Genomic DNA, 24016 nt, shown 5'->3' with positions numbered 1-24016 from the left:
CAAAAAATAAGTTCTCACCAATGGTTAAATGTGTTTCTGTGTCGTCAAGACATTAATATATCACAGTTATTTTAATGAGGATACTTATAATGCTTCTGTACTTTTACTTCACTTTCTGTACTACTGGGTAAAGGATCTGAGTACTTCTTCCACCGCTGGCTATTTTGCTCAGAATGCAGCCCTTGCATTTCTTATGTGTCTTAGTTTATCTTTTATCTATTACAGCGAATGCTTTCTTCACTTGGGTTCACATTCCCCTTGTTTGTTCTGCTTTGCTGCAGATCTAGAGCAGAGCAGTGGTTACCTTGGTCTCTGATTTTTGCTCTTACACGCTGTCCTTTGCCTTGTCCAATTGTTTCACCCTCAACGTGTTGGCAAAAACTCAAAATGACAAGCAGGCCTGCCTCATGATAATCCTAGAGGGTAATGTAATATATGACCTAGAGGGAAGAGAGCCCTCTCTGATAGACCTTCTGATGCCCCTGTCCCTTTCTCTTTCCCTTTCTGCAGCTGAAATAAACATTGCTTTTCGTCTGACTCGACTGGACCTGGACTGTTTTTTTTTTTTTTTTTCTTTTACATTTAATGCATTGATTTAAGGTTAAAATGCTAGCTGTCAAATACATATTGAATTGTGCTCAAATATATCATTATAGAGCATTAGCTGCTCTTTGCCTTGCCACAGCCAGACAGATTTTTACTGAATGTGTTGAACTTCATCAGCTAAGGTGTAATCTTTTCTGCATTCCAGTTGAGAAAATCCAAGACCTTTGGCACTGAGGGTTGTATTATTGTCTTTTTCTTCTGCAGCTTTAGTTTCTTAGGGGTACGGTTAAAAAGCACCTGCACTGAAACAACATTTCATTTAAAAGGCATTCCCACAACTAGTTATGGATGGTCACACAAAATAAAAATAAACCTCAGGGTCACGGCACAGCAGACTCGGAACATGAACTGAGGACAGTAAGCACGTTACATAATGTGTCTTAAGTTGGGATTTGGTTTTCTTCAGTCAAAGTGGTAACATACTTATAATGCTCTTCTAATATCTGAATTCAGAGGATTTTCATCAGAAATCTTAAACATTAAATAATTAATTAATAATTCATTATTATCTTTATGAGGTAAATGTGTCGTGTGTGATTATGTATTAAGAAAAAGTCTTTTGGACTGGGAGGGGTCAAGGTGGACAATTTAAAGGTACATCAGTAATAATTATTAAACAAATGCATTTTTTGCAATTTCTATTCACGACTACAACATTTTTTAAATTATTGTTATTGATTTATCTGCTAAATTGTCTCCATTAATTTTATAACTGTTTTGTTTATAAAATGACAGAAAATAGCTTGACATGCCCATCTCAATTCATCTAGAATTCAAGGTGATGTCGTCCAAAAGCCTGTTTTCGTGAACCACTTGTTCAAAAAGCTACAAAAGTTAAGTACTGTAAGTCATAAACATGTTCCATGTTTTTTTTCTGAATTCACTACGTCGACAGACGTATAAGAATGCAGCTGGCCGCAGAGGGAGGTGGCCAGGGTGGATGGCTGGACGTTAACATACCGGACTTTCAAGCCAGAGAGTCGAGTACACGGCTGATACAACAGAAGTCTGTAGCCAGCATCACAAAGCTTGGGCGGCTTAAAGAACTAGCATCTGTCGCTCGGCATCATGGTGCTCACAGCCATCCAGCGTCACATGACCAGTCGGCAGTCTCTTAATTTTGTAGGATATCATGGTTTTGGTGTGCATACATTTTTGTATTATATAAGATGGACCTGTTCAAGAGAGCGCGTTGGTTTTTTGTCTTACTAATAGTCAAAAAACCCAAAGTGATTTTTTAAATTGTTATAAAAAACAACAACCTGGAACCAGAGAATGGTTAGCATTTTGGTTAAAATGACTTTAAAATCACTTTTAACAATTAATGAAAAATCCAAATGGTTGTAGATTATATATCTTACAATTGACTAATCAATTCATTGAATAATCATTGCAGCTTTAAGTACTAATTCCCTGGTGACTGATCCTGTTTTTTACTTGGTGCTTTTGGCTGTTCTATAACCTGGGTGACTCTCCACAAAGCTACTGTACTCAGAATGTTTTCTGCTCATTACTTGAACCAGTCTGTGTTTGTTTAAGAGCATGCCATATCCTTTATCCTGTTTCCAGAATAGTTTAATAATACATGCAATAACCTGTGTTTAAGATGAGGAGTGTGAGGCATTGCAGCAGGGTAGGTGGCCTATAAATAACCGTAGCCCAGGAGCCTCCAGAAGTCTTTGGCTAGCCTCGACACACATGCCAAGTGATGCCAATGTACACATGTACACATGTATCTGTTAAATTAAAGCAAGTTTCCAAAAATGATAGCTTTTGGAATTTGCGACAGTTATTAAATTTAAAGTTTAATTATTATTTTCGTTATATATTAGATTCTGCAATAACGGTTAAATAACTCAGAACATTATGCCAATCAATGTTAACCAATCTGCATATGCATTCTACATAGTGCATTATGGCAAAGAGGATATGACTTGTAAGTTGTAAGTACTGTCTATATCATTTGCAGTAAATTGAATTTCTTGTTCTGAAGCTCATACTTCAGAACAATCTAGAGTAAAAAAAAATCTACAACAGAGGTAATTGAAAATTTATCAGTGACTTCTTTGAAGTGTTTTTTTTTAAGGCCTGTTTGATCACAGGCAGTGCCGTGCCTATAAAAGCCTGGTCCAGAATGATATAGCTATAATAGCGCAGATGTAATTCATCACAGTTTCAGCCGTTTTGCAACTGACAACACTGCTGCGGTGAAAAAGACACTAAAAATCCATCAGGTCTCTTTTTATAGGACATAAAAGTGAGTCTTTGGACAGAAATTTCAAAGTACAAATAAAAGGGAGCAATGACTTTGGTGTCAGTGCTTTGAAGGAGCCAATTCAAGTCGAGTGGCCAATTTAATGCAAATTATTGAGGATAGGTCAATACTCCATATCTCTCAGCTAAAATTGCACAATATAGTGCAGGTTATCAAGACGTGGAAAAATGGTTGCCATAAATCCTGTGATGATTGTTCTATATAGGTTAAGCACACATGGAAAACCAAAGAGATTGTTGCTATTTCATCGCTCACTCTAACTGTACATATAATCGCCCAATATTGTTATGCATCACTAATTACAATGTACTGTAGCAATCACCTTTGACACAAAACTGGCTCCATTACAGTGAGTGTATTACGCTGCTTAAAAAATTAAGAATCACATGGAAAAAGATTAAGAGATTTGCAATGATGATTCATCATGCTATTGATGTGCATTTGCAAAATAACAAACACCGCTCTACTGGTGATGAAGCATCTTGAAAAGCAACATGGAAAAAGAGCAACCACTACTGATACTGAAGGCTAAAGGAGATAATGATGCACAGAGGCTGCAGCAAATACAGACATAGTAAAGGATCCCTCTGTATGTCACAAAAGATCCACCAATTGTGCCACCAATGTATGGGAACAACTAAACTCTGTTTATCTGTCAGATAGAAAAATCATGACCAAAATCATGCATTGGTGAGGCAGCAAACAGCAAGCTGAGAATGTTGGAGGGAAATGTCTTACCATGGCCCCCTCTGGTAAGAAAAGGCATCCTGTTGATGGCAATAGGAACAGTGCCATGCTTATTGTGAAAATGGTGGACATGGTGCGTGGTGCTGAGACTAGAAGACACACGTGCTGTTCCAGTCTGGATGGGGAGTAGAGTTAGCAAGGCAAACCAGAAAGCTAGTCTTGAACAATAACTTAGGCCCATGCCTAAGCTACAGCATAACCAGCTGCTCCGCTGTCCAAGCACAGGGGTGGCTGCAAAGAGTCTACCCATGTAAATTAGATCTTCATGGGCCCAGGAGAGACAACTTGGCCAAGCTTTGGTCTCTGACAGTTCAACTTGAAGACCACAGGGCATCTCAGTAACAATCTGAGCCCATTTCTTTCATAATCCCTTAGTTTGGTTGATGGCGGAAAAATATCCTTTGAATTTGTGAGAAAAAGAACAAAAACAAAAAAAGGACTTCAAGAAAGCAGTCAAAATCCAATTAATGTTATTGTGGAAGAAACTTAATAGCAACCAACTTATCTATTTTTGCTTAACATTTTGCCATGACAAGATGTCTACTGCATAGAAAAGCCAGCATTAAAACCTCATTGGAAACCATCCCAAAGCATATTCTTCAGAAAGTGAGCAGAGTGTATCCAAAATGCAAAAAAGATACACATCCAAATAAAGAATGGAGATGAATCCGCCTGTGATATCAAACGGGCATGTTGCTCAACCATGATATTTAGGCATGAAAAGTAGCAGGACAGAGCTTCATGTGACAAGAATTCTGATAAGAGTCTCCATCGCCCACAGGTAGAGCTGTAGGGCAGCTGAGCCTGCCCACTAAGGAGAGTGCCCCTCCACCGCAGTAGAAGACATAACACGCTTCCGTGGGAAACCGGATCATTTCATTAAGCAAAATGAAAAAGAGATAAAAAATAAGCGTAAGTGAAGATGCAGCGATGAAAGGTGATGCAGGAACCAGTGCTTTTGTTCCCCTTTAGCCCGGGAAAAGGAATAGAACAGAGATAGGGAGGGGGAGAGAGAGAGTTAGAGAGAGAGAGAGAGAGAGAGAGAGGAGGGGTAGAGAGGGAGCAGTATCTGCAGCAGCGCAGTAAAGGAGAAATTCCAGAAAATAAATAAATAATTTCTCAGTAGCTCCTCATTCACTCTCTCACAGACGGAGCAAATCCAACAAACGGTAACCTCTGGTGTGGAAGAAATCCACACAAGAGTGTTTCTATTTCAAATGCAAGTATGATCCTTCCCTCGCGCTCCACCTGCTCAGTCTCATGCAGTAAAGACTACTGCTGCAATCCCTTCACTGCTGCTCCTTTTTTTCCTTTCTCCTCTCCCGTTACCTCGACCAGATCTGCGGTGGACTGCCTCTGACTGACAAACGGTTAACGTGACAGCTGCATGCGTCTGTCTCTGGAGGAGGGAAGGTGATTCTCCTCAGATGAGATGGCTTGGAAGGCACACCAAGAGATTTTGCCTTGGACTGCTGCAGCAAAAATTATGCTAATTAAAAAAAACAGCCGTATCATAATGACTCCCGGATGGGTGAAATTCCAGGACAGTCTGGACCCCCGCAATAACAATCTTGGCTTGGAGTTGTGGTCTAATGAATGCAAGATAAAGGAGCTCTTCTGAAGGCATACTGTAGTCAGAGGCTCTGATCCAGCGAAGCACAGCATGTGCCTCTGTGTGTGTGTGTGTGTGTGTGTATGTGCGTGTGTGTGTGTGTGTTTGTGTGCGTCTGAGAAAGCTAGTCAGTGAGCAAATGAGCGAGGAGGGTGATTGGGGAAGGGGGAGGGGGGGGGGGGGGGGGGGGGGGGGGGGGGGGGGGGGGGGGGTGATAGCAGGAGGGAGGGAGAGACAGGAAGATATAGCGAAAGAGAAAACAGGCAGCCACGACGCAAACACACAGGGCAATAGTGAGGCAAGAAAATGGGCTGTGTGAATAAATACATGCTAGAGATTCTGGCTTGCAGGTTCTGGCAGTAAAACGTAGAAATCATACTGCAGAGGAGGAGCCTGATTTAGGTGAGCTGTCAGAGCTCTTACAGAAGGAACACAGGGGCATTGGTATGGACGTGCTGCTAACATAAAGACTCGAGAGCTACAATAGGCACGGATAAAGAAACACAAATACCTGTCAAAAGATATAATGCAGCTCACTGCATTAGGCTGAGGACGCAATAGGCTACGGTGTGTAATCCATTTGAAAGAAATCAAAGCTGGGACTTTTCCAGCATAGCATTCCATAACTTTTAACACTACTAATCAATTTGCTCTCTGCCTGATGTGTTCACCTCATATCTGTATACAAGTCACCCCTCTGTTTGAGAGCTCAGTAGCTCTCTGCCCGCATGCTGCTTAGTCATGCAGAACTTATTCCTAGCTGTGACTGATTGGAGTTCAGGGGTATTCTGACAGTTTCTGAGCTGCTTGTGTTTTTGGGGTTGGGAAATATGATAGCAAGATGAATTGGCACTATATTGACACTTTATCGGAAATGAAGAGACAGAGTAGGGAGGAATCGGAGGAAGAGGAGATGGGAGTCACAGAGAGGGCTAGAGATTGCAGGGGAGAAAAGTAAAGGGAGATGCAGGGAGGCTGGAGAGATATCAGCTAAATCACGGTCGATAGAGATATCAGCTGGGATTGCCTAGTCTGTTGAAAGGACACGCATGGAAACAGGAGGACAGAGGCAAGCCATGCAGCACCACCTCTCATAGTGACAAGAAGGCGACGCAGGACATTACTCAAGCAGGAAGGGGGGGGGGGGGGAAGCGAGACTGATTGAACCAAAAGAACAGAAGAGGGGTGAGGGCATAACACTCTAGAATGGCAAGTGCCCGAGCAGCATGTAGACATCCATCTCCTGGTATTATGAACATAAATACATTTTAACAAGCTGTGGCTCTTTCTCTCCACATACAGTATGTCCAATCGGATGGAGATTTAAATCCTGTATGGGTTTCCTCTTCTATATATTATTCAGTAAATCTTAATGCTCGAGATCTGCATGCCAGCTTAATCAAACAGACATAGTGATGATGCAGAGCATTTCCTGGCTATAGCATGTAAACACATTCACAGTAACGATCATTTGGTGGGGAAAGCAATGACAAGCATTAAAAATAATCCTCTGATATTGGAAAAGTCAATTCTACTGTATTTCAACTGTCAAATCTTCAGCGAGTCTCAGCTACCCTAAACTTTACCAGAAATTATTTCAAACTTACACACAATCATGTGCAAATAAAATCAGAATTTCCTTCCCAATAACCAGGAGGACTGGGTACGAGAATTTGAAGTGGAATGATTAATAGCCAGTGACTTGGACTGTCAGGCTCTCCAGTGTGTGAGCATCTTTCTAGGCAGTGATGCTATCATGGTGAGCAGTCTAGAATGAAAGGCTAGCATTAATCAATTTATGTGCTTGAGGGTTGCTCAACATGATGAAAGCAATACTATCTGGACAACAAGAAGGGGGGGGGGGGGGGGGGGGGGGGGGGGGGGGGGGGGGGGGGGGGGGGGGGGGGGGGGGGGGGGGGGGTGCTGGGTGTTTTTAACCTTGTCTTGTCCTTGGTTATTTATTAAGTTGGGCATCCCACGCAGCTCTTAGACAAATCTCATACCTGATACACATCAAATACCCATTTTAAATATATGGCGATATATTTGAGTATGAGCTTTATCCTTAATTGAATTCCAATTGACAACTAGATTTTGAAAATTGAATGTCCTATATTTGCAACTTCTACAGATATCTAGTCCAATAAAACCTTTGATTTGCATTTTTATATTTTTCCTGCAGGCTACTTTAAACTTTTTCCCCTCGACTCATAGAGAACTTTGGCAGATCTCTATGCATTTGAATAATCCAATTATTTTGCATGTCTGGAATATATAGTTCAGAAACAATGCGAAGAACCTGTTAAAATGTTTATGTAGAAGACTTACAAGTCAACGGGCCTGCAAACTTGCAAATGACATGATCTGAGAAGACGTGTGCAGCGTTTGAAAGACTTAAGAGACCTTAATGTGCACTGTTTGTTCCCAGGAGGATTTCTGAGAGAAGATTTTTCCCGTCTCGCCCCAGGGGGTAAAGTAGCAGGATTAATCATAGCACTTTCAGATTAATTACTCATAATGCGAGCATCCTCTGAAAGGCATGGCCTGCAGTTGTGATGTTTGGTTGATTTCATTATTCTAAAAACGACAACACCTAAAATAAGCCAGGCTTAGACGATGCAAGGGAAGGAGAGAGAGTGAAAAATATGAAGGCTCTGAAATGCGCAACGGATCCACCGACAGATAGAAATATATGTATAAACATCATAGAAGGCAGAATCATCAGGTAATAATGTAGCAGAACAGAAACAGAACAGCCCACTTATTTCATAGTGGGTTTGATTATGTTGTGAGCAGACCTGACAACAATGTGAAAACTCATGGAGATTTCATATTTCTTAAAGAGGTCGGGTACATCTAGCTAAACGAAAGGTTCAGAGTTCAGCGGTTTAAAGGCAAACCTCTGGACTCCTTCAGATTCACACTTTGACTAAACATGATTTCCCACTTTTTCATAGCAATTACAGTGTCTTGGCAGGCTTTGTGCACTCTCCACTGAAAAGACACTGCATATGACAGTAGGTTGTATATTGTTGGCTGCACATTGCGCCGGCAAAAATAGATTCCATTTGCTTGTTTAGTTGAGCTTACTAGCCTCAGCATGACTCCTGGAAAGCAAGGGGAAGGGGGAGGGAGAGAGAGAGAGAGACCCACTAACAAGAGAGAACAATGGTCACTTAATTTTGACTGACCAAAAATCTTCTGTGCTTTGGATTGATGCAAAAGAAATGAGTGTGAGAAGAGTTGCTTGGACTGTCTATTTCCTAGTCAAGCCGTAGCATTCATAAGTAACACCTGAGCCAGGACTCGAGGTAAGTGGGCCACAGAAGACAATACAATTTGTGCTTGGCTGAGGTGTTTTCCTTTCTTCGCTCTGGGGCCTAATTTTGATGATTAACCTGTAAAGGCATCAGCAGGATAGTTGGCCAAAGAAGAAGCCCTGTCTTTGTTATTGTCTTGCGTCTATCTACTTGTCTTGCTCATAAAAAAAAAAAAAGCCCCAGCAGAAATGCATGATTTTACTGTTGCTATGGTTGACAACTCTCATGGACATAGGTGCCAACAACTTAACCTCCTTAAAATGTCGAGAATGTTGGTACTTTATGCTGGACTTTATTTATAAAGATTTGCAAACCAGCCTTTCCATAGTCATTATTATACAATACATTTAGGCCTTGCAAAGTAATGTGTTCAGTTTGTTTTGCACACTGTGGATTTTCTATAGGGATTTTATTTTGAGTGCCTTTTATACTAACTCTATCCGGAACCTTAATCTTCACTTTGTCTGGTGGAACATTGGGTACAGAGTTCTTTCTTTGAAATGTCCTAGCAAGTTACTACACAATGATACTTCATAAATTAATGATTCCCTTCATAAATGATTATGTGTGATATCCTCAGGCTAGAGACTTTAGAAATCAGTAGGTCAACCATCACTGTGAAAAGTTGTGTTATCTTCTCATCCTACTTAAATCACAAAAAATTGCCTGATGATGTCATTTTAATGTCAATTTTAGATGAAATCCATCTTTTGCTAGGGCCTTATTGTTAATAAATTGTTGTGGGTGGCCATGCCTGATTAAATTAAAGTAAAACCCACTTATATGTTCATTTATTACATTCAATGTGTCAGGATCACAAAATCTTGTTCAAGGTTGTGTAGACTTTTAGACCTTGTATTACTTCTTTGTCTGAGATCCCTCATACTTGTTACACTTGTTTTGAGTCTTTTTATTAACTGCAAACAATGACCCAGCATGTTCTAAACTCCTTGAGGCCTTTTTGTTCTTCTCGATGTACCTTTAATTTAAGCAAAGGCCTTTTAGTCGTACCCCCAACTAAACTGAAAACTGACCTTTGTCCCAAAGCTTTTAAATACATTACCTTATTGCTGACTGGCTGAAGAGATATTCTAAAAATCCTCTGTCTTGTCTTTTCCTAGCTCTTTCTGCCAAGATTATGTTAGTCCTTTTATGTTTGGTTTTGTTAACAGCATGTCTCAAAAAATACTGAAAGGTGAAAAATTTGTCTATGAACAAAGGAACAAGTAGTTCCGGGTGCAGATCTGTACATGACATTCCTTGTATTTTGCCTGAATAATTGGAGACTTAAGAATATATGTCAATACTGTTGCCTTGGGTCATCATTTCTGTCATTACTGCACTTGGACACAGAAAGAGCAAGGGAGAAACATTTATTTACTCATTCAATATCCCCTAAATAATAAACTCCAGCTGTGACAGGGACACTGGTATTGTTTTTACCTTGTGTGTGTGTGTGTGTGTATCATCATGGGAAAACATCTACTGTAGTGTGAGTTTTGAGTCAGGTGTTAATATCTGCAACCAGATTTGCAACTGTGCAAAAAACATTCCCGAAAATGTACAGGTGTGGGGTTGTGATCAAAATGAATGAGAAGTACGTGTGGTCCAATCAAGAACTATGGAAGTAAAGGGTGATGCATTTGATTATTAGCAGAAAGTAGTGTACACAGGGGTACCGACATTGACAAAAACGTCACATTGAGAATTCAGACATATCACAGATAGTATACTGTAAATGTAGTGCAATAGGTAGAACAGGGAGAGGGATTTTGGCCACCAATACTTTGCGTTTCAATATTATTTTGCATTCTGCATGTCCTTTTTTACTTCCCCTTAGCAACTGATATTACCATACGTCATGCAAGTAGCCACTTAATGAGCAGGAGAGCAGGGTCGCAGGGGAGTGGAAGATTTAAAATGAACTCACAAGCTACGAAATATTCTATTCAGTGATGACGCATAACAAAAACAACATTGCACTTACTGAGAATCAATGATTGCAATGTGTAATCATCAAATAAGTGAATCAGTATCTTCAGTAATTTAAAAAATACATTTTATTGCTATTGCACTTAACATCACTTAACTTCACCCAAGAAGAAGGGCAGAGGGGAAGTAAACAACTTGTTAAACCATTACTGACAACAACCTGCTCGTCTCTCTGTCTCTCTTCATGGTGATGAAACTTTCAAGCCAGTTTCTCTTTGCCTCAGTGTTATTCAGGCCACACCGACACTCTGTTTACCCCAACCCATTTGTAAGGAGGGTTTACCTAAATGAAGGGTTATCTGAAACCTAATAGTAGAGAGGGATAGTGAACTAGGAATCGGTACTCTTTAAAATCACTCTACAAACCATGCATAATACAATAGCAACCAACATAAACAATCTAGAAATACCCTAAAAAACTGTAATTTTAGAGCTAAAGATTGGTAAGCAACCATCCACCCATACTGTGACAAACATCCATGATGCCATTGCAATCAGGTAGCAACTTTTGCTGCAGGTCGGGATTCAGATGCCTAGTAAAAATTAGAAAACAATTTTTTTGTATTATTAACATGTTTAGAGTATTACAGAGCCTTTGGCAAAGGTATGTACTGCACGTTTAACCTGTTTTTGAGTGTAATTACTGTGTTTATTAGTGCCTGTTTATTTAGGGTTAGGCATGGATGTAGAGTGCTGATTCTAAACCATAGAAAACTCGAATCAAGTCATCGAGTTGGGCTGTGATATATTGTCTAGTATAAATGTGGGCATCAAGTGTATTTATTGAATAGCTAAACACTTTAAAATGGAGGAAAATGGCATGTTGTAGACAGTACAGACTGCAGACAAAACACACTTACTTCCCATTGACCCATGATGGTAGATCAACTGCATATTGTTTTCATGTTTTTGTTGCAATAAGAGTAATAAATGGTAATGAATTATAATAATAAATATGGAGTAACATTAGGCCAAATTGCTTCACAATGTCTTTGGGCTGGTGAGTCTTTACACAAGCACATTGTAATGCATGTTGAGTTTGTTAAAGTGCTATATAAATAAACTTGTCTTGGATTTGCTGAAATTAACTTAAAAAATAGTTTATTTTGTAAATCTATTTACAGCATCACATGGACCTCATCAAGTGTACTTAAAGTAGTCAAGGTACCCTTTAAGTTTCACCACAAAGTTTGACACATGTAAAACCCGTCGTTTATCTTCAAGTCTGCTAATTACATGGGTTAGTTACAATGGCTTTGACTATTACTGCTGTACAGAACACTGCAACCGTCTGAGCGCCTTGTTATGTCCTCTTTCCATAAACTAATCTGCTAAATGCCAATTTCATATGGATCGTGAGTTTTAATAGGTTACAAAAGTGGGCTGGGGATAGTGAAGGATTAGTACATGGGCTTTTATCAGGACACAGAGGCTGCTTTAGCAGCTGAAGACTGTAGCAGCCAGTGGCTATGGCTGGAGAGAAAATGTGACAGTTATGACCTTAAGTATAGAAATCTATCTTATGTTGAAGCATATCAAGAGTTATGTATTGTCTGCTATGCCAAGCACAGTCCAATTGTATCGACTGCATGTGAGGCAGTTTTTCGCCTGTGAGTCAGTATGTTCCGCAATAACCCAAGGTGACATTTGCAATAGGCACATCAGACAAAACAAATCTTTATTGTACAAAATGTACCATCATAATATAGTGTGCAATTCTAACAACATTTTTCTTAATATAATTGACTTTGGTGCCTTACTTGGAGAAGGACTATAAGGTAACTATATCACCACTACATCAGTTAAAAAAAGGAGCTATAAGTGGCTGAATGTCCATTAACCTTTATGTATCTTTTGTGATTTAGATTTAACGTAGTCCTCATTAGTGATGCAGTGTAACGTATTTTTTAAATTATTTTGCAGTTCCAATACACTTAATAACAGACCTGTTTTAATAACTGACAGAGTATTATTAGGGATGTTGAAATGAAGGGATGTTGAGGATCCTCAACCCAGAGTGTTGACACAGGCTCAAGACAATCACTATGACATCACCAGATTGCATCCACTCTCTCTTCGTAAATTCTTCATTACAGTGGGTTATAATTTCATCACACACACACCAGACAGAGTGAAAGCTCTGGCTATGTGAAAAGAATAGCGAGTGAATGATGTATAAGTGTTAGAGTGACAGAAAAACAAAATCAAGCCAGTATGGCAGACTCCGATTCTGAAGGACTCTGTGTGTGCATATAGCCTTTATGATGTAAAGTGAATGTAACCTTTCTCCTCGCATACAGCCCCCTGCAGTAGGGACAAGGACCCCCTCCCCCACACACACACACACCCCGAGACCGGGATAGACTCGCATTCATCTGAGGCTCAGCTGCTGCGTGGTCTGGATGTCAAGTGAATCCCACCATGTTCCCATGCAGAGCGAGGCACAGAGGGGCAGTCAGAGGAGGGTGGGAGCTGTCCACTTTGTAATCAAGCCCTGCATGATGTTAGCCCCAAAACTGGACAGTGCCTTAGGGACACTTTGGGGATTATCATCCTGGAAATGTAACAATAAACAGAGGCACTAACTGCCAATGGGAGACAATTTAGACTTTATCTTGTATCTCTACACACCCATGGCACTAATGTGCAGAAGCACTGAGCCTCTTGGCGAGCCTCTGACCCCACTTTTACACCATTTATGCCACAATTACATCTCGCTCTTGGTTATTTTGACCTGCAGTCATATTATGATTGTTGTTACTTCTTTGGCTAGTGACAAAACAATTTTGAAAAAGCTTTCTTTCAATAAGTGGTGTTTATATGAACATTATTTCTAAATACCCTCTTTAACAAATTACCTATTATTATAAAATGGAACTCTTCCCTCTGATGCATCCTCTTTGGATATGACACTGTTCTTCTGACCAGCTCTTATCTTTGTTATTTTGTAGTCTGAAACTGCCTATGGCTGTTCAAATTGGTCGTCACACCAAGGCTTTTTTCGACTGATATATACAGCTTTTCTGGTAGCTCTTTTGAGGTAATCTTCCAGTTTTATTGTTTACTTATGATGCTAAAATAGAGGCTTATCCCTTGGTCTACCTCTGACACACAAAGTGAGATAAAGCTGGGACAATATATCTATGTCTGTGTTTTTATTCACACTTTCCCTTTGCAGTACTTGTGTATCATTTGAGCTTTTCAACCAGCCATAACATTATGTATAAATATACGAGTGGATGAATGCACAGAGAGATAGAAAGATAGATGGATAGACAGATAGATACTGCAAACATTAATAAACAATGCAGAAACAGTTAATACTCTGCAAAACTATACAGGTGAACCAAGACTTCAAATAACGGTGTCATCATCTTTCCAATCCGAGGTACATCTTGTCTGGGGCCAGTAGTCTAAATTGCTACACCTTGCTATGAACTTGCAGTGGTTTGCATGCACTTTTTTATTTTAGAGATTACAAAAATATTTTAAAAGGAGAGCTTTTTTTATTGGAAATCGCACACGTTTTGCACTCCTGCGAACTTAACATTATTTCTTATTATTTAGCACATATTTACAATTTTTCAAATATATCTAGAAAAGGATGTGAGTGTCTGTATAGATTTGAATTATAATTTGATGATTACTGTTTTCACTTGATAATTTCACGCTACCAGGTACAGTATTCTCATTGGCACAGTTGATCATACTAAGTCTTTTCTGCTTGAAGAAGCTGTTGAGGACAACAAAATAGAGTTGGTTACATTTAACAATGCAGGCAGTTAATACAACGTGTGAATATGACAGGCACAAAATGAGTATGAATATAATGAGTGCTCTCACTCAATGTGTGACTGTTTCACGGCAACAAAACATCTGCTTGGCAGAGATGAATTCTCCCAGGTGAAGTATGTTTGTATTATTGAATAAACGTAATATGAGGCAAAATTAGACCAGTGATAGGATTGATTTACCTGAACAAGCAAGTGTATTTGATTTACCATGCCAGGATACTGATGCACGTAGGTTATAAAATAACTACTAACATTAGATATTCCTCTTTTTCCTCCATTAGAACAATAATAATAAAAAAATAATAATTAAAATAAAGATTTTTTATGGATGACTATATATGCTAGTAGTGACAAACTGGTACTAAACTGCAACCTCTAACTATGGAAAGACTTCTAACCAAATCAGTTTCTCATGTCGCTTTACAGAAAGCTTACAAGTAGCGTTTTTTATGTATTTGGTAAAAAGAAGAAAAATGTTAGTCCTGCTAACAGGTTGAAACTCTTAGATACAGCTTTTAAATAGATCTGCAGAAGATGTAGTCAAAGTAATTACTATGTGCTGTAAGCTCAGCAATTATGACAATAAATTAAATTCACAGTGTATCTGGCATGCACAGGCATCTTAGATAAACACTATTTAATATTTAAAGTATTTGCCTTGACATTCTAGAATAGGAACCTGACAAAAGCCAATTGAAGTCATTTAAAGCCAATTGAATTGAAGTAAAAAACTGCTGCAGAGTGACGTTATATTGCATTGTGTAACTTCCAATCTCAGACAATGTAAGTGTTGTTTCAATTCCTTGGTGGACCAGAGTGAGGGAAGTGTGTTTTTATAAAGGTTTGGATGTGTCTCCTAACTCTGTTAGTCAGTGTGACATTGGCAGAAGATTGAACTCCCTCTCCAGCAGTCACTGTTTGCAGGGTGAGTCATAAGAGACCATAACTAATCATGAAATAACCTGTCGCATATCTGAGTGAAACTGGCAGTATGGCTTGTATTTTCCAATCTGTTAAGCATAGCTTAGCGAAGCCCGTGTCTGTTTGCATTTTAATGAGCTATCAACTGGCATTAAATTATCCTGATCCGTGACACTTTACCCAAAGGTTGTAAGAGGTCAGGGAAGTAATGTCAAGTGGTTTTAAAGATTGAGCTCAGGTTTATTTGTGGAGAACAAATTACTGATTGCCAATGATGTGAATTCTTGAGGTTAATGAGCACATTAAAACACTGGGATCCTAAACTGTTTTCAGTGAAAAATATACCTTTAATCATAACCCTTAAAATACACCAAGAGTCAACAGCCATAAATAATAACTATAAGATGGATTAACCAAAGTGTTGGGTAAGCCAAAGTTTACAAAGTCCATTGATGTCTGCGCCACAATACATTGAAATCCATACAATAGTTCTTGTATGGTGGTATTTAATATTCAAATCTATGGAGAAATTCTTCTTCTGTCATACATAAAGCTCCATTATGCAAAATTCTTTATATGTACAATTAAATCAAATGACTGTGAAAGGGTTACTGTTACTAGGGATCCCATTGTGAATCAGCAACCCTGTTCTATAGCTTCATGCAGCTTTACTTGCCTTTAGAAGATTAGCAAAGCAACCATATTGCTCAAAACAGCTTTAATTTCAGGAAAGTTAAAAAAAACAAACATAAATGTTTCCTTTGCTGCTATCTAGAAAATGTTCACCTTGGTGCACATCGTGTTCCTACACAACACATGATATAATAACTTACTCTAGTGCCTTGCTACCACAGAAAGTGCAATATAATAGACACCCAGTGTAGTATGGTAACACTTAAGTGGGTTATAGCAACGTGCAATATATTTTTTATTGTATTAACCAAGAAAAACAGTCAAAAACAAAGGTGAACGAAAACATAAGCACTTCAAACATTTTTTTTGCTGAACAGTAATACATTCAGTCACAGTTTTCTGTTTGGAATACCCGTGGGGCAGCAAAAGAGGAAAACATTACTATCTAAACCACAAACAACCCAGGAAATAGAAGAGATCAGACAGTAGTGCTCACACTGAGTGACTTTGTGAGCACTCTATTAGTAATACTTGGTGGTGTGAAAGACTCTAATTGCATCTCATGCATGTTTTGAAAAGTCATGTATTTCCTCTCTCCTGATTGTAACACTGTGTTATACCAATTAACTTTTTTCACAGCATATATATATATATATATATAGATATATTTACATGCTGTGAAAAAGTATATATGACCTTTATTTATCCAGGTAAGTCGATTGAGAACGAATTCTCATTCACACTGTTATACCTGGAGGCTGCCCAGTACAACCACAGTCTGATCTGCTGGCCACAGAGCAGCTCCACCGGAGCGGTTGGGGTTAAGGGCTTTGCTCAAGGGAACCTCAGTGGTGGTTCAGATTTGCTCCTGTCGGTCTGGGGACTGAACCGCAACCTCTTGGTCACAAGCATGCTTTATTAATCATTAGGCCACCACTGTCACTATATCTTGGCATCACTAAACAAGTGTACAGGGAATATAGGTTGAGTATTTACTATTATTTAGATCTCCACACCAAAGAGGTAATGCAAATGGAAAACTAGAACTAGTATTTGCTGTGGCACTGGTATAATTGCAGAATAACATCTTGTTTATTGCTTTTTATGATATCTTGTTAATTCCCAAATTGTGAAACTTTGAATGGTTTTAATTACCCCATAATACCATTAATTAATTGCCATCAACCAAACTACTCATTTTTCATTAGCAAAATATAACTTAAACTCATTTCAGAAAATCGCAAGGTGGAAGGAGATAAATTAGATGAGCAAAGCTCTTTTTTTAGATTAATTTTCCTGGTTGCCTAGCTGTATGGGAAATGAATAGACATCAGGTGACATCGTCTAAATGCAACACCTGCTTTGTTGCATGGCTTGGCTTAGTTACACTGCATATTCATTTCATCCAGCAATTATTTTTTTTATCTAGTCATTTTTTATTTCTATTAATGCCATCTTCTGCCATTTTAAGGAACATTACATCTAATTTGTTGTCCTCTCTGCCTGTTGTGTGTTAGAACAGCTAGCACATTCTTTGTTAAATACCAACCACAGTTTATTACATTTGTGGAAACAAGCTATTTCAGTAATCCCTTCCACTATTAGTGTGCCCTGCCATTGCTATTTATCGAACATAATTGGGTCATATGACTTAAATCTCTCATTCAGAGTCTAAGCAAATTCTGCACCAATGGAAACAGCATCATCATTTTTCTATGCACAAGCAATTATATTCATTCCTTAACAGCCCAACAAAGTAAAAATTATGAGTCAGTGGGTCATTGTAACTATGAGTCCGTCGAACATTCTATCAAACATTGCTGAATGGATTGAAAAAAATGTCCTGTCTGATTAATGATATGGTAGCTCTTCTGTGAATACTAGTAACACTAGTGTTTTTGGTACCTGAATAGTACGTCCTATATGACATAATACTGCCCTTTAGAGGAAACCCCTTAAAGTCCTTTAAAAACACAACACATGTTTTAATGTGAGAAACTGGAAGGACAGAGAAGCCAAAATAAGTGGGCTTTATTGCCTCAAGTGCTTGACTTCTTATCACATCTTTGTAAATGTCAAAAGTTTTCCACTCATGCCTAAGAGGCTACAAAACTGTTAAAAGGCAGTGAGGGGTCAGGCATTGACCTGTAGTGTATTTCACGGAAACACATGACTGAATGAGTTGTATTCTGGAAAAGAATTACAAAGGTACAAATTACAAATTAATCACAGGTTCACTTTTATTGCCCTGTAAGCTCTACAAGTCAATTTCAAAATGCTCAAGCTTTTCTACTTCCGTGATGTAACAGCGAGGAGCTGCGCCAGCAGTTTCAGGCCCGGAGTATCCATATGACTCACACAGAGCAGAGATTTGGCAGAGATTATCTTTTCTGGGCTACACTGCCTCTATGTTGAACAAATCTGACAAAGCCAGGTGGCTAAGGTGATGGCAACTAATTGAAAGTCATAACATCTAACTTTATAGGCTATATTGATAAAGCTGCTTGAGCATACAGGATTTCTATATGCATAAATTAATTAGGCATGTGGATTTGAAAACCAGCTTTGACCCATCCATCCATCCATCCATGATGAATTATAGGCCTTTTTCCGAAGTTAGGAAAGGTAATTGACTTTGATGGGAGTCCATTCCTGTAATCAATCTAAAAGTGTCCATCTATGAATGTTTCACTTTCTCTGTGGTTAAGTTGGCAGGGGCTTACTTAAGAGGCAGAGACTCCAACAATGTCTTTATTTGAAAGCTTAATAGCAGAACCAACTAATGCTTATCATAACATAATTTAACTGACCTCAGAAGTCTTATGGTTTTCAGAATGATGCTACAGATGCACACTGTCAACTCAGAGAGGGTGTTAATAAGGTGAAATTGGCCACCAACAATAACTCTCTCTACTTAGAATGCAATAAGTGGGTGAGTGAAGAATAATTCAGATCTAAATGCAGTGGTTAAGTGCAAAATGTTGAGTAAAAATACATGTAGGTGCAATATTATTATGTGAAATTATGCAAGCAGTAGGCCAAGCTCAGTCATGACTTAGACTTGAACCCCCTGAAGTTAATTGTAGAGAATCAACGAAAGGTCAAACCTTCTTTCAACTCCTGCAGTCAAATGGGCCTAACTTCCTCAACATTTAATATAATCAAGAAACTTGGCTCAACCAATTCAGATTATTATTTTTACAGACTGACATCCAGTTTTTCAAAGAATCAATTAATGTATCACGTTGCACGAGCTGTACTGAATTTGACGTTTAAGTGGTTGAGACTGTATAATCAATGCCGCTATGAGAGGTCACTGCCTCCACATCCACTTCCTCATACTTGCTTTTTCAAACACAACATAGCCTCTTTAATGGTGACAATTTCTAATTATAAATCCTTATATATCCTTACATCTGTTTACAGCAAGTCGGCAAAGTAATTTAAGGGATTTGAGCCTAAAAAGGAATGAAGCATACTGTACAGTATGCTGTGATCTCAAAGTCTGTATATACAACTAACTGTTAATGACAGCAAATTCGCATCTGGTAATTATGTCTAAATGGACACAAAGATATATTTATGTTGCCATACTGTCCATGTTTGCTTGATCCAGACCATTGACTTCATATGGCCCAACTCAGAAGTGTCTCACAAGTCTATTTTAGGTAGGCCACCATGTTATGAACAGCAATGTGTTTTCTTGAGCCTCAGTCCCGGGGCGTGAGATTAAGTCTGAACCTGATCCTGGATTATCCTTGTCGCCTTTGGGACACACTCATAATCGTGAATGACTCCACCTGAAATGAAGGTCAAAGGGAAAATGAAATTTGATACAGTCTTATACTTTTTGGTTATAGATCTACAGAAGGAACCGTTAATATTCCCAAAAACAATCATCTTAAAAATGTTCTGATATTTTTAATGTTTTGTACCAGTAGCAAGAAGAGAGATCTAGAAATCTAGACTACAATTTGCTTTACTTTACAATCACAAGTATATAGAGTCTGCATAGAGGTTTACCAAAGCCTGTGCTATGTTTTACAGTACAGAATCCTTTGATTATACAAAATGTCTCCAGTTACTTTTAGGAAATGGAAAACCATTAGTTTCTGGCACAAATAAAAAGGAATGCTAGATACAATGCTTGCTTACTGCCATATGACAAAAGAAAGAAGGAAGACAGCTGCTGTCTAGTGCTGTATAACTGTACCTTGCCTACATGCCTGAAGGCTTAATATATAGTCTGCATTACTTCTCTGGGTATTAAAAAATTCAAAGAAAATGTTGACTTACAAATTGATGGCACGATGGGTTCCACTCTGCAGATAGCTGATAGGTTCAAGTGCGGTTAAGTAAAGCTGTGTCACGTGGAATTTCATAAGTTTGTAAAGTGTGGCGCACTAATGTGGACTCACATGGTTGTAGTAGCGTGGGAGGACATAGATGATGAAGGGCGAAAGGGGCATGAACAGTTGTGTCACAACAAATTAAAATCAGTGGTTCCCTATTGTGCCTTTTAACACTGTATTGCAATACATGTGTTACAGTTGTCATTATTTCTTATTGGCCAAATGGAGTTTAAGTGAAATAATTGGTTTGTGTTGGTTTGTGGTACATTTCTTTATGACAGGAATAACAAGAATAGTCATTTACACTAAGACATAACTGTATGCACGCACGTTCACACACACACACAGACCATAAAGTAATGATTATGCCAAAATAATCATCCATAGCTGCAGAGGTTAACCAATAATTACACTCCCCATATGTTTACAGAAGGAAGCTCTGGATATTGAGCACAGAACAGCATTGTATATCTGGGTGACTTCGGTGATGAAACGATGACCTGGAGGTAATTAACACAGATGTTTGTAGCATACTTGGTAAATTGCTTCCTGTATATGAATACTAATGTACTCAAGCACAAATAAACTAAGAAATCTTAGTTGCTCAATAAGCTTCTAGACTTGTTTTTTTTTTCTTATGAGGTAATATTTCTGAACAATAGTAAGTCAGTAAAGTACACAACTCTCCCTTTTTAATATTTGGCTGACACAGACACAGGTGGGATGAGAAGATTGTTAGGCTTTAGTGTTGGCAAGAAAAACAAAGCAGCAGTTTGTGGATGAGACAGACTGTACCAACTGATACTGATGGTTACAAAACCATTGTCCTGCCTACATATTTGTTTGTGTTTTCACATTATTGTCACATAATTCTTTTTTTTTAATGACATTGATGATGGCTCACTGCAAAGAATGAGGCTTGTTATTTCCTCTGCATTGGACTGATGTATTGGTTTGACCTTTGATATCAGCCAGCAATGCCATTTACCACCGCGATGATTGAGAGTCCTCCCTGAATGCTGCTGGAAGAAAACCAAACATACCGCAATGAAATTGTTGTTTTCTTGAAAATGTTATGTTTTTGCTGTTAATTGTTCAATAACAGTCTTGTAAATGCAAGAATATGTCCTAGGGTTTCCCCTACAATTGCAAGAGAGAAGATCACTCATTTTAAAGAACTGCTTTAATAAAACCTTGTGATCTTAAAGGTGTCCCTCCGGGCCTGTTGGTAAGTGAACACAGCACATTTGTGGGACATGGAGCATTTTGAAATATATCTTGGCAGCTCCTGTCCAAATGTTTCCCATTTAAAACTGACATAATCATACGGTGCATCATTGAAAACCAACAATATAGGTATTCAATACTCTACAAACAGCTTGATCTTGCCTCTGTCTTTGACAACTAAATATTACTGTACATACATTCATGTTTGCAATCCTTGTTAGATGGAGTACTATGAAGGTTTAGCCTTAGGCTGTTTAAAATTCCGGCTCAGATGATGTGACGTGCATCAAACTAGCTGCAGTTACAGATAAACTAAAAAATAAAATAGGATGGGGTTGATTAACTGCATACCAACATGTAACCTCTCTCAAGTGGAATGCTTATCAAGTTTAATGAAGATCAACATGTTTTCTTGATTCTTGCTTTGCTTTGACAAAACACAGCTGCCATGAACTATTATCTGGGTGCACATAGACATCAACAATATTAACAAAAAGCTGACTGTCTACTGATATTAGTGATTACAAGTGGCCAACGTTTTAAGATATACTACATTGAAAATCATTGCACTGAATCGTCCAACACATCTTTGGGGAGCTTTCTCAACAAAAAAAAAAGAAAATAAACCTGTTGTCATTCCGGAAATTGTAATTTGATACTCCCGTCTCCATTAATACCACGTTTCAGTGTTGCAGTTTCTCTCCTGCTCCCAATAATTATTATTGTTCTTTTGGAAATGCATTCGTACATTTTGAATCACTATAATAATTTTAAAATCAATATTTTGTGTAAAATTATAGAATTCTTTAGTAAGTAGCCATGTGATAAGTGGGATATTGTAGACAACTGGGTAATTTCTGCAAATTAAACCCTGACAGGGTAATGCAAGACCCTAACAGCTCTGCTGTTTTGCCAAACATATTGCCCTCTTGCTCATGCAAAAAGCAGCTTGAACACCAAAATATACATTTTGTCTGGGTGCACAGTCTTGGGAAAGTGGGAGACGTAATAGATACAAATTTTATTATTATTATTATTTTAAATATTTAGATTCTCCTCATATAAAAAATACATTTACTGTACAGTAAATGCCAAACATCTTATTCCTTCAAACACAACTTTCTAACACACACTGTTGCTATCAAATTATCCTCAAATAGCCCCCCTAGAGAGTTCAGTGAAACAAATCTGCATAACATCACATTTCAATAATGATTATCACAGAGAAACAATTCTTGCAGTTATTCTAAATGACTGCAGCAAATGAAGCTTAACTCGCCGTGACCACTGGACCAATAAGCTTAATGTTAATCTCTTGCTATTATATGTATAAAAAGCTTTGGGTAAAAGTCAGGTCTTTTATTTTGGACATAGAAGGCTATTTAAGGCGGATCAGCAATCAGACTGGAGCTTTTTGAAATGTGGTGTTATCAACGTGTCATCTGCAATTAGCGTGCAATTGATTACTCAAGTCAGAAATACAGTACACCGCCAAGTTGTGCAACATTTGGTTTCATTTTAATACCGTCAGAAAATTTACTTCATTCAAATCATAGACATGTGCTTAAAATGGGCATCATCCCAGAGAGCATCACGTGTGCTACTCTTGTTGTCAAAGTAATGTCACTGTTGTGGTTTTGTAGTTAGAAGGGAAGATTAATCTGAAATGTCACCATGCAAATGAGGAGCCACATGATCATCAAAGGAATAACAAAGAAAGAGATATTTCAGTTAGATGAAATTATGTTTCCTTACTCCTCCCCAATGAATTTATCACTTTTGTTTCTGAAATAATTTATTTCACCTTTTCAGAGCTTTTAAATCCTTTAAAGGAAATAATCCAAGAAAAGGATTAAACGTGTCAAGAGAGGCCACAAATAGAGATTGTGTAATTTTAGGGATTCACAAGCCAAAATGAGCTGGGAACCACTGAATAAGATAAGCTAAAGAAATAATTTCTCTTATTTCTTTAACAGATCAATTTCTGGGGATATAGTGTTTTCCTAAATACCAATGAAAGACTGTTGAACCAGTGAACATCAAGCCGCCCAGACACCAACTGTGAGCTGCTTACTGTTTGGTGTAATCTACAATGACATCTGTTGTTGCTCATTGTTTCAGTCTTTAAACCAACATAAGTCTGACTGAATGTTCTTTAAAGTACTCATATTGTACGGATATTTTCACTCGTCAACCAATCACTCAACTGTGGTTTCTGATCATAATCAGAAACCAATGAAAGCTTTAAACTAAAATAGATTTTCATCACCATTCAACCCATTCAGGCGTAATACACCTGCACTTACGGTCACTGCAGAACGGCCCCCCGTAGGTGGTCATGGTGCAGTCACAGGAGAAGCCCTCCCACAGCTGCAGACACACTCCCTGGTGGTGGCAGGAGTCCTCTGTGCAGGTGGTGCTGGGACCTACAGGGTGTTGACAGCAGATTTACCAGGTGCCTTCTCTCCTAGTTTATTTATGCATTTTCATGACTATGCAAAGGGAATTATATACACACACACACACACACACACACA

General features: G+C 38.5%; 1 protein-coding gene across 17 annotated transcripts in view; it reads right to left on the bottom strand.

The window, feature by feature from the left end:
• Positions 1–24016, bottom strand: part of LOC117955125 (neurexin-2-like) — a 118242-nt gene that overhangs the window by 27135 nt on the left and 67091 nt on the right. For 14 of the 17 annotated variants that reach the window (XM_034889324.1, XM_034889325.1, XM_034889322.1 and 11 more), the window contains one exon: positions 23786–23905. In XM_034889324.1, coding sequence (XP_034745215.1) covers positions 23786–23905 — 120 coding nt within the window. Of the gene's footprint in view, positions 1–3619; positions 5340–23785; positions 23906–24016 lie in introns of those variants that run through there. The other 3 variants (XM_034889323.1, XM_034889329.1, XM_034889330.1) reach the window with 2 other exon arrangements.

This window comes from Etheostoma cragini, chromosome 13 (genome assembly GCF_013103735.1).
Source record: "Etheostoma cragini isolate CJK2018 chromosome 13, CSU_Ecrag_1.0, whole genome shotgun sequence".
NCBI lineage: Eukaryota > Metazoa > Chordata > Actinopteri > Perciformes > Percidae > Etheostoma > Etheostoma cragini.
This window is presented reverse-complemented; position numbering and strand designations above follow the sequence as displayed.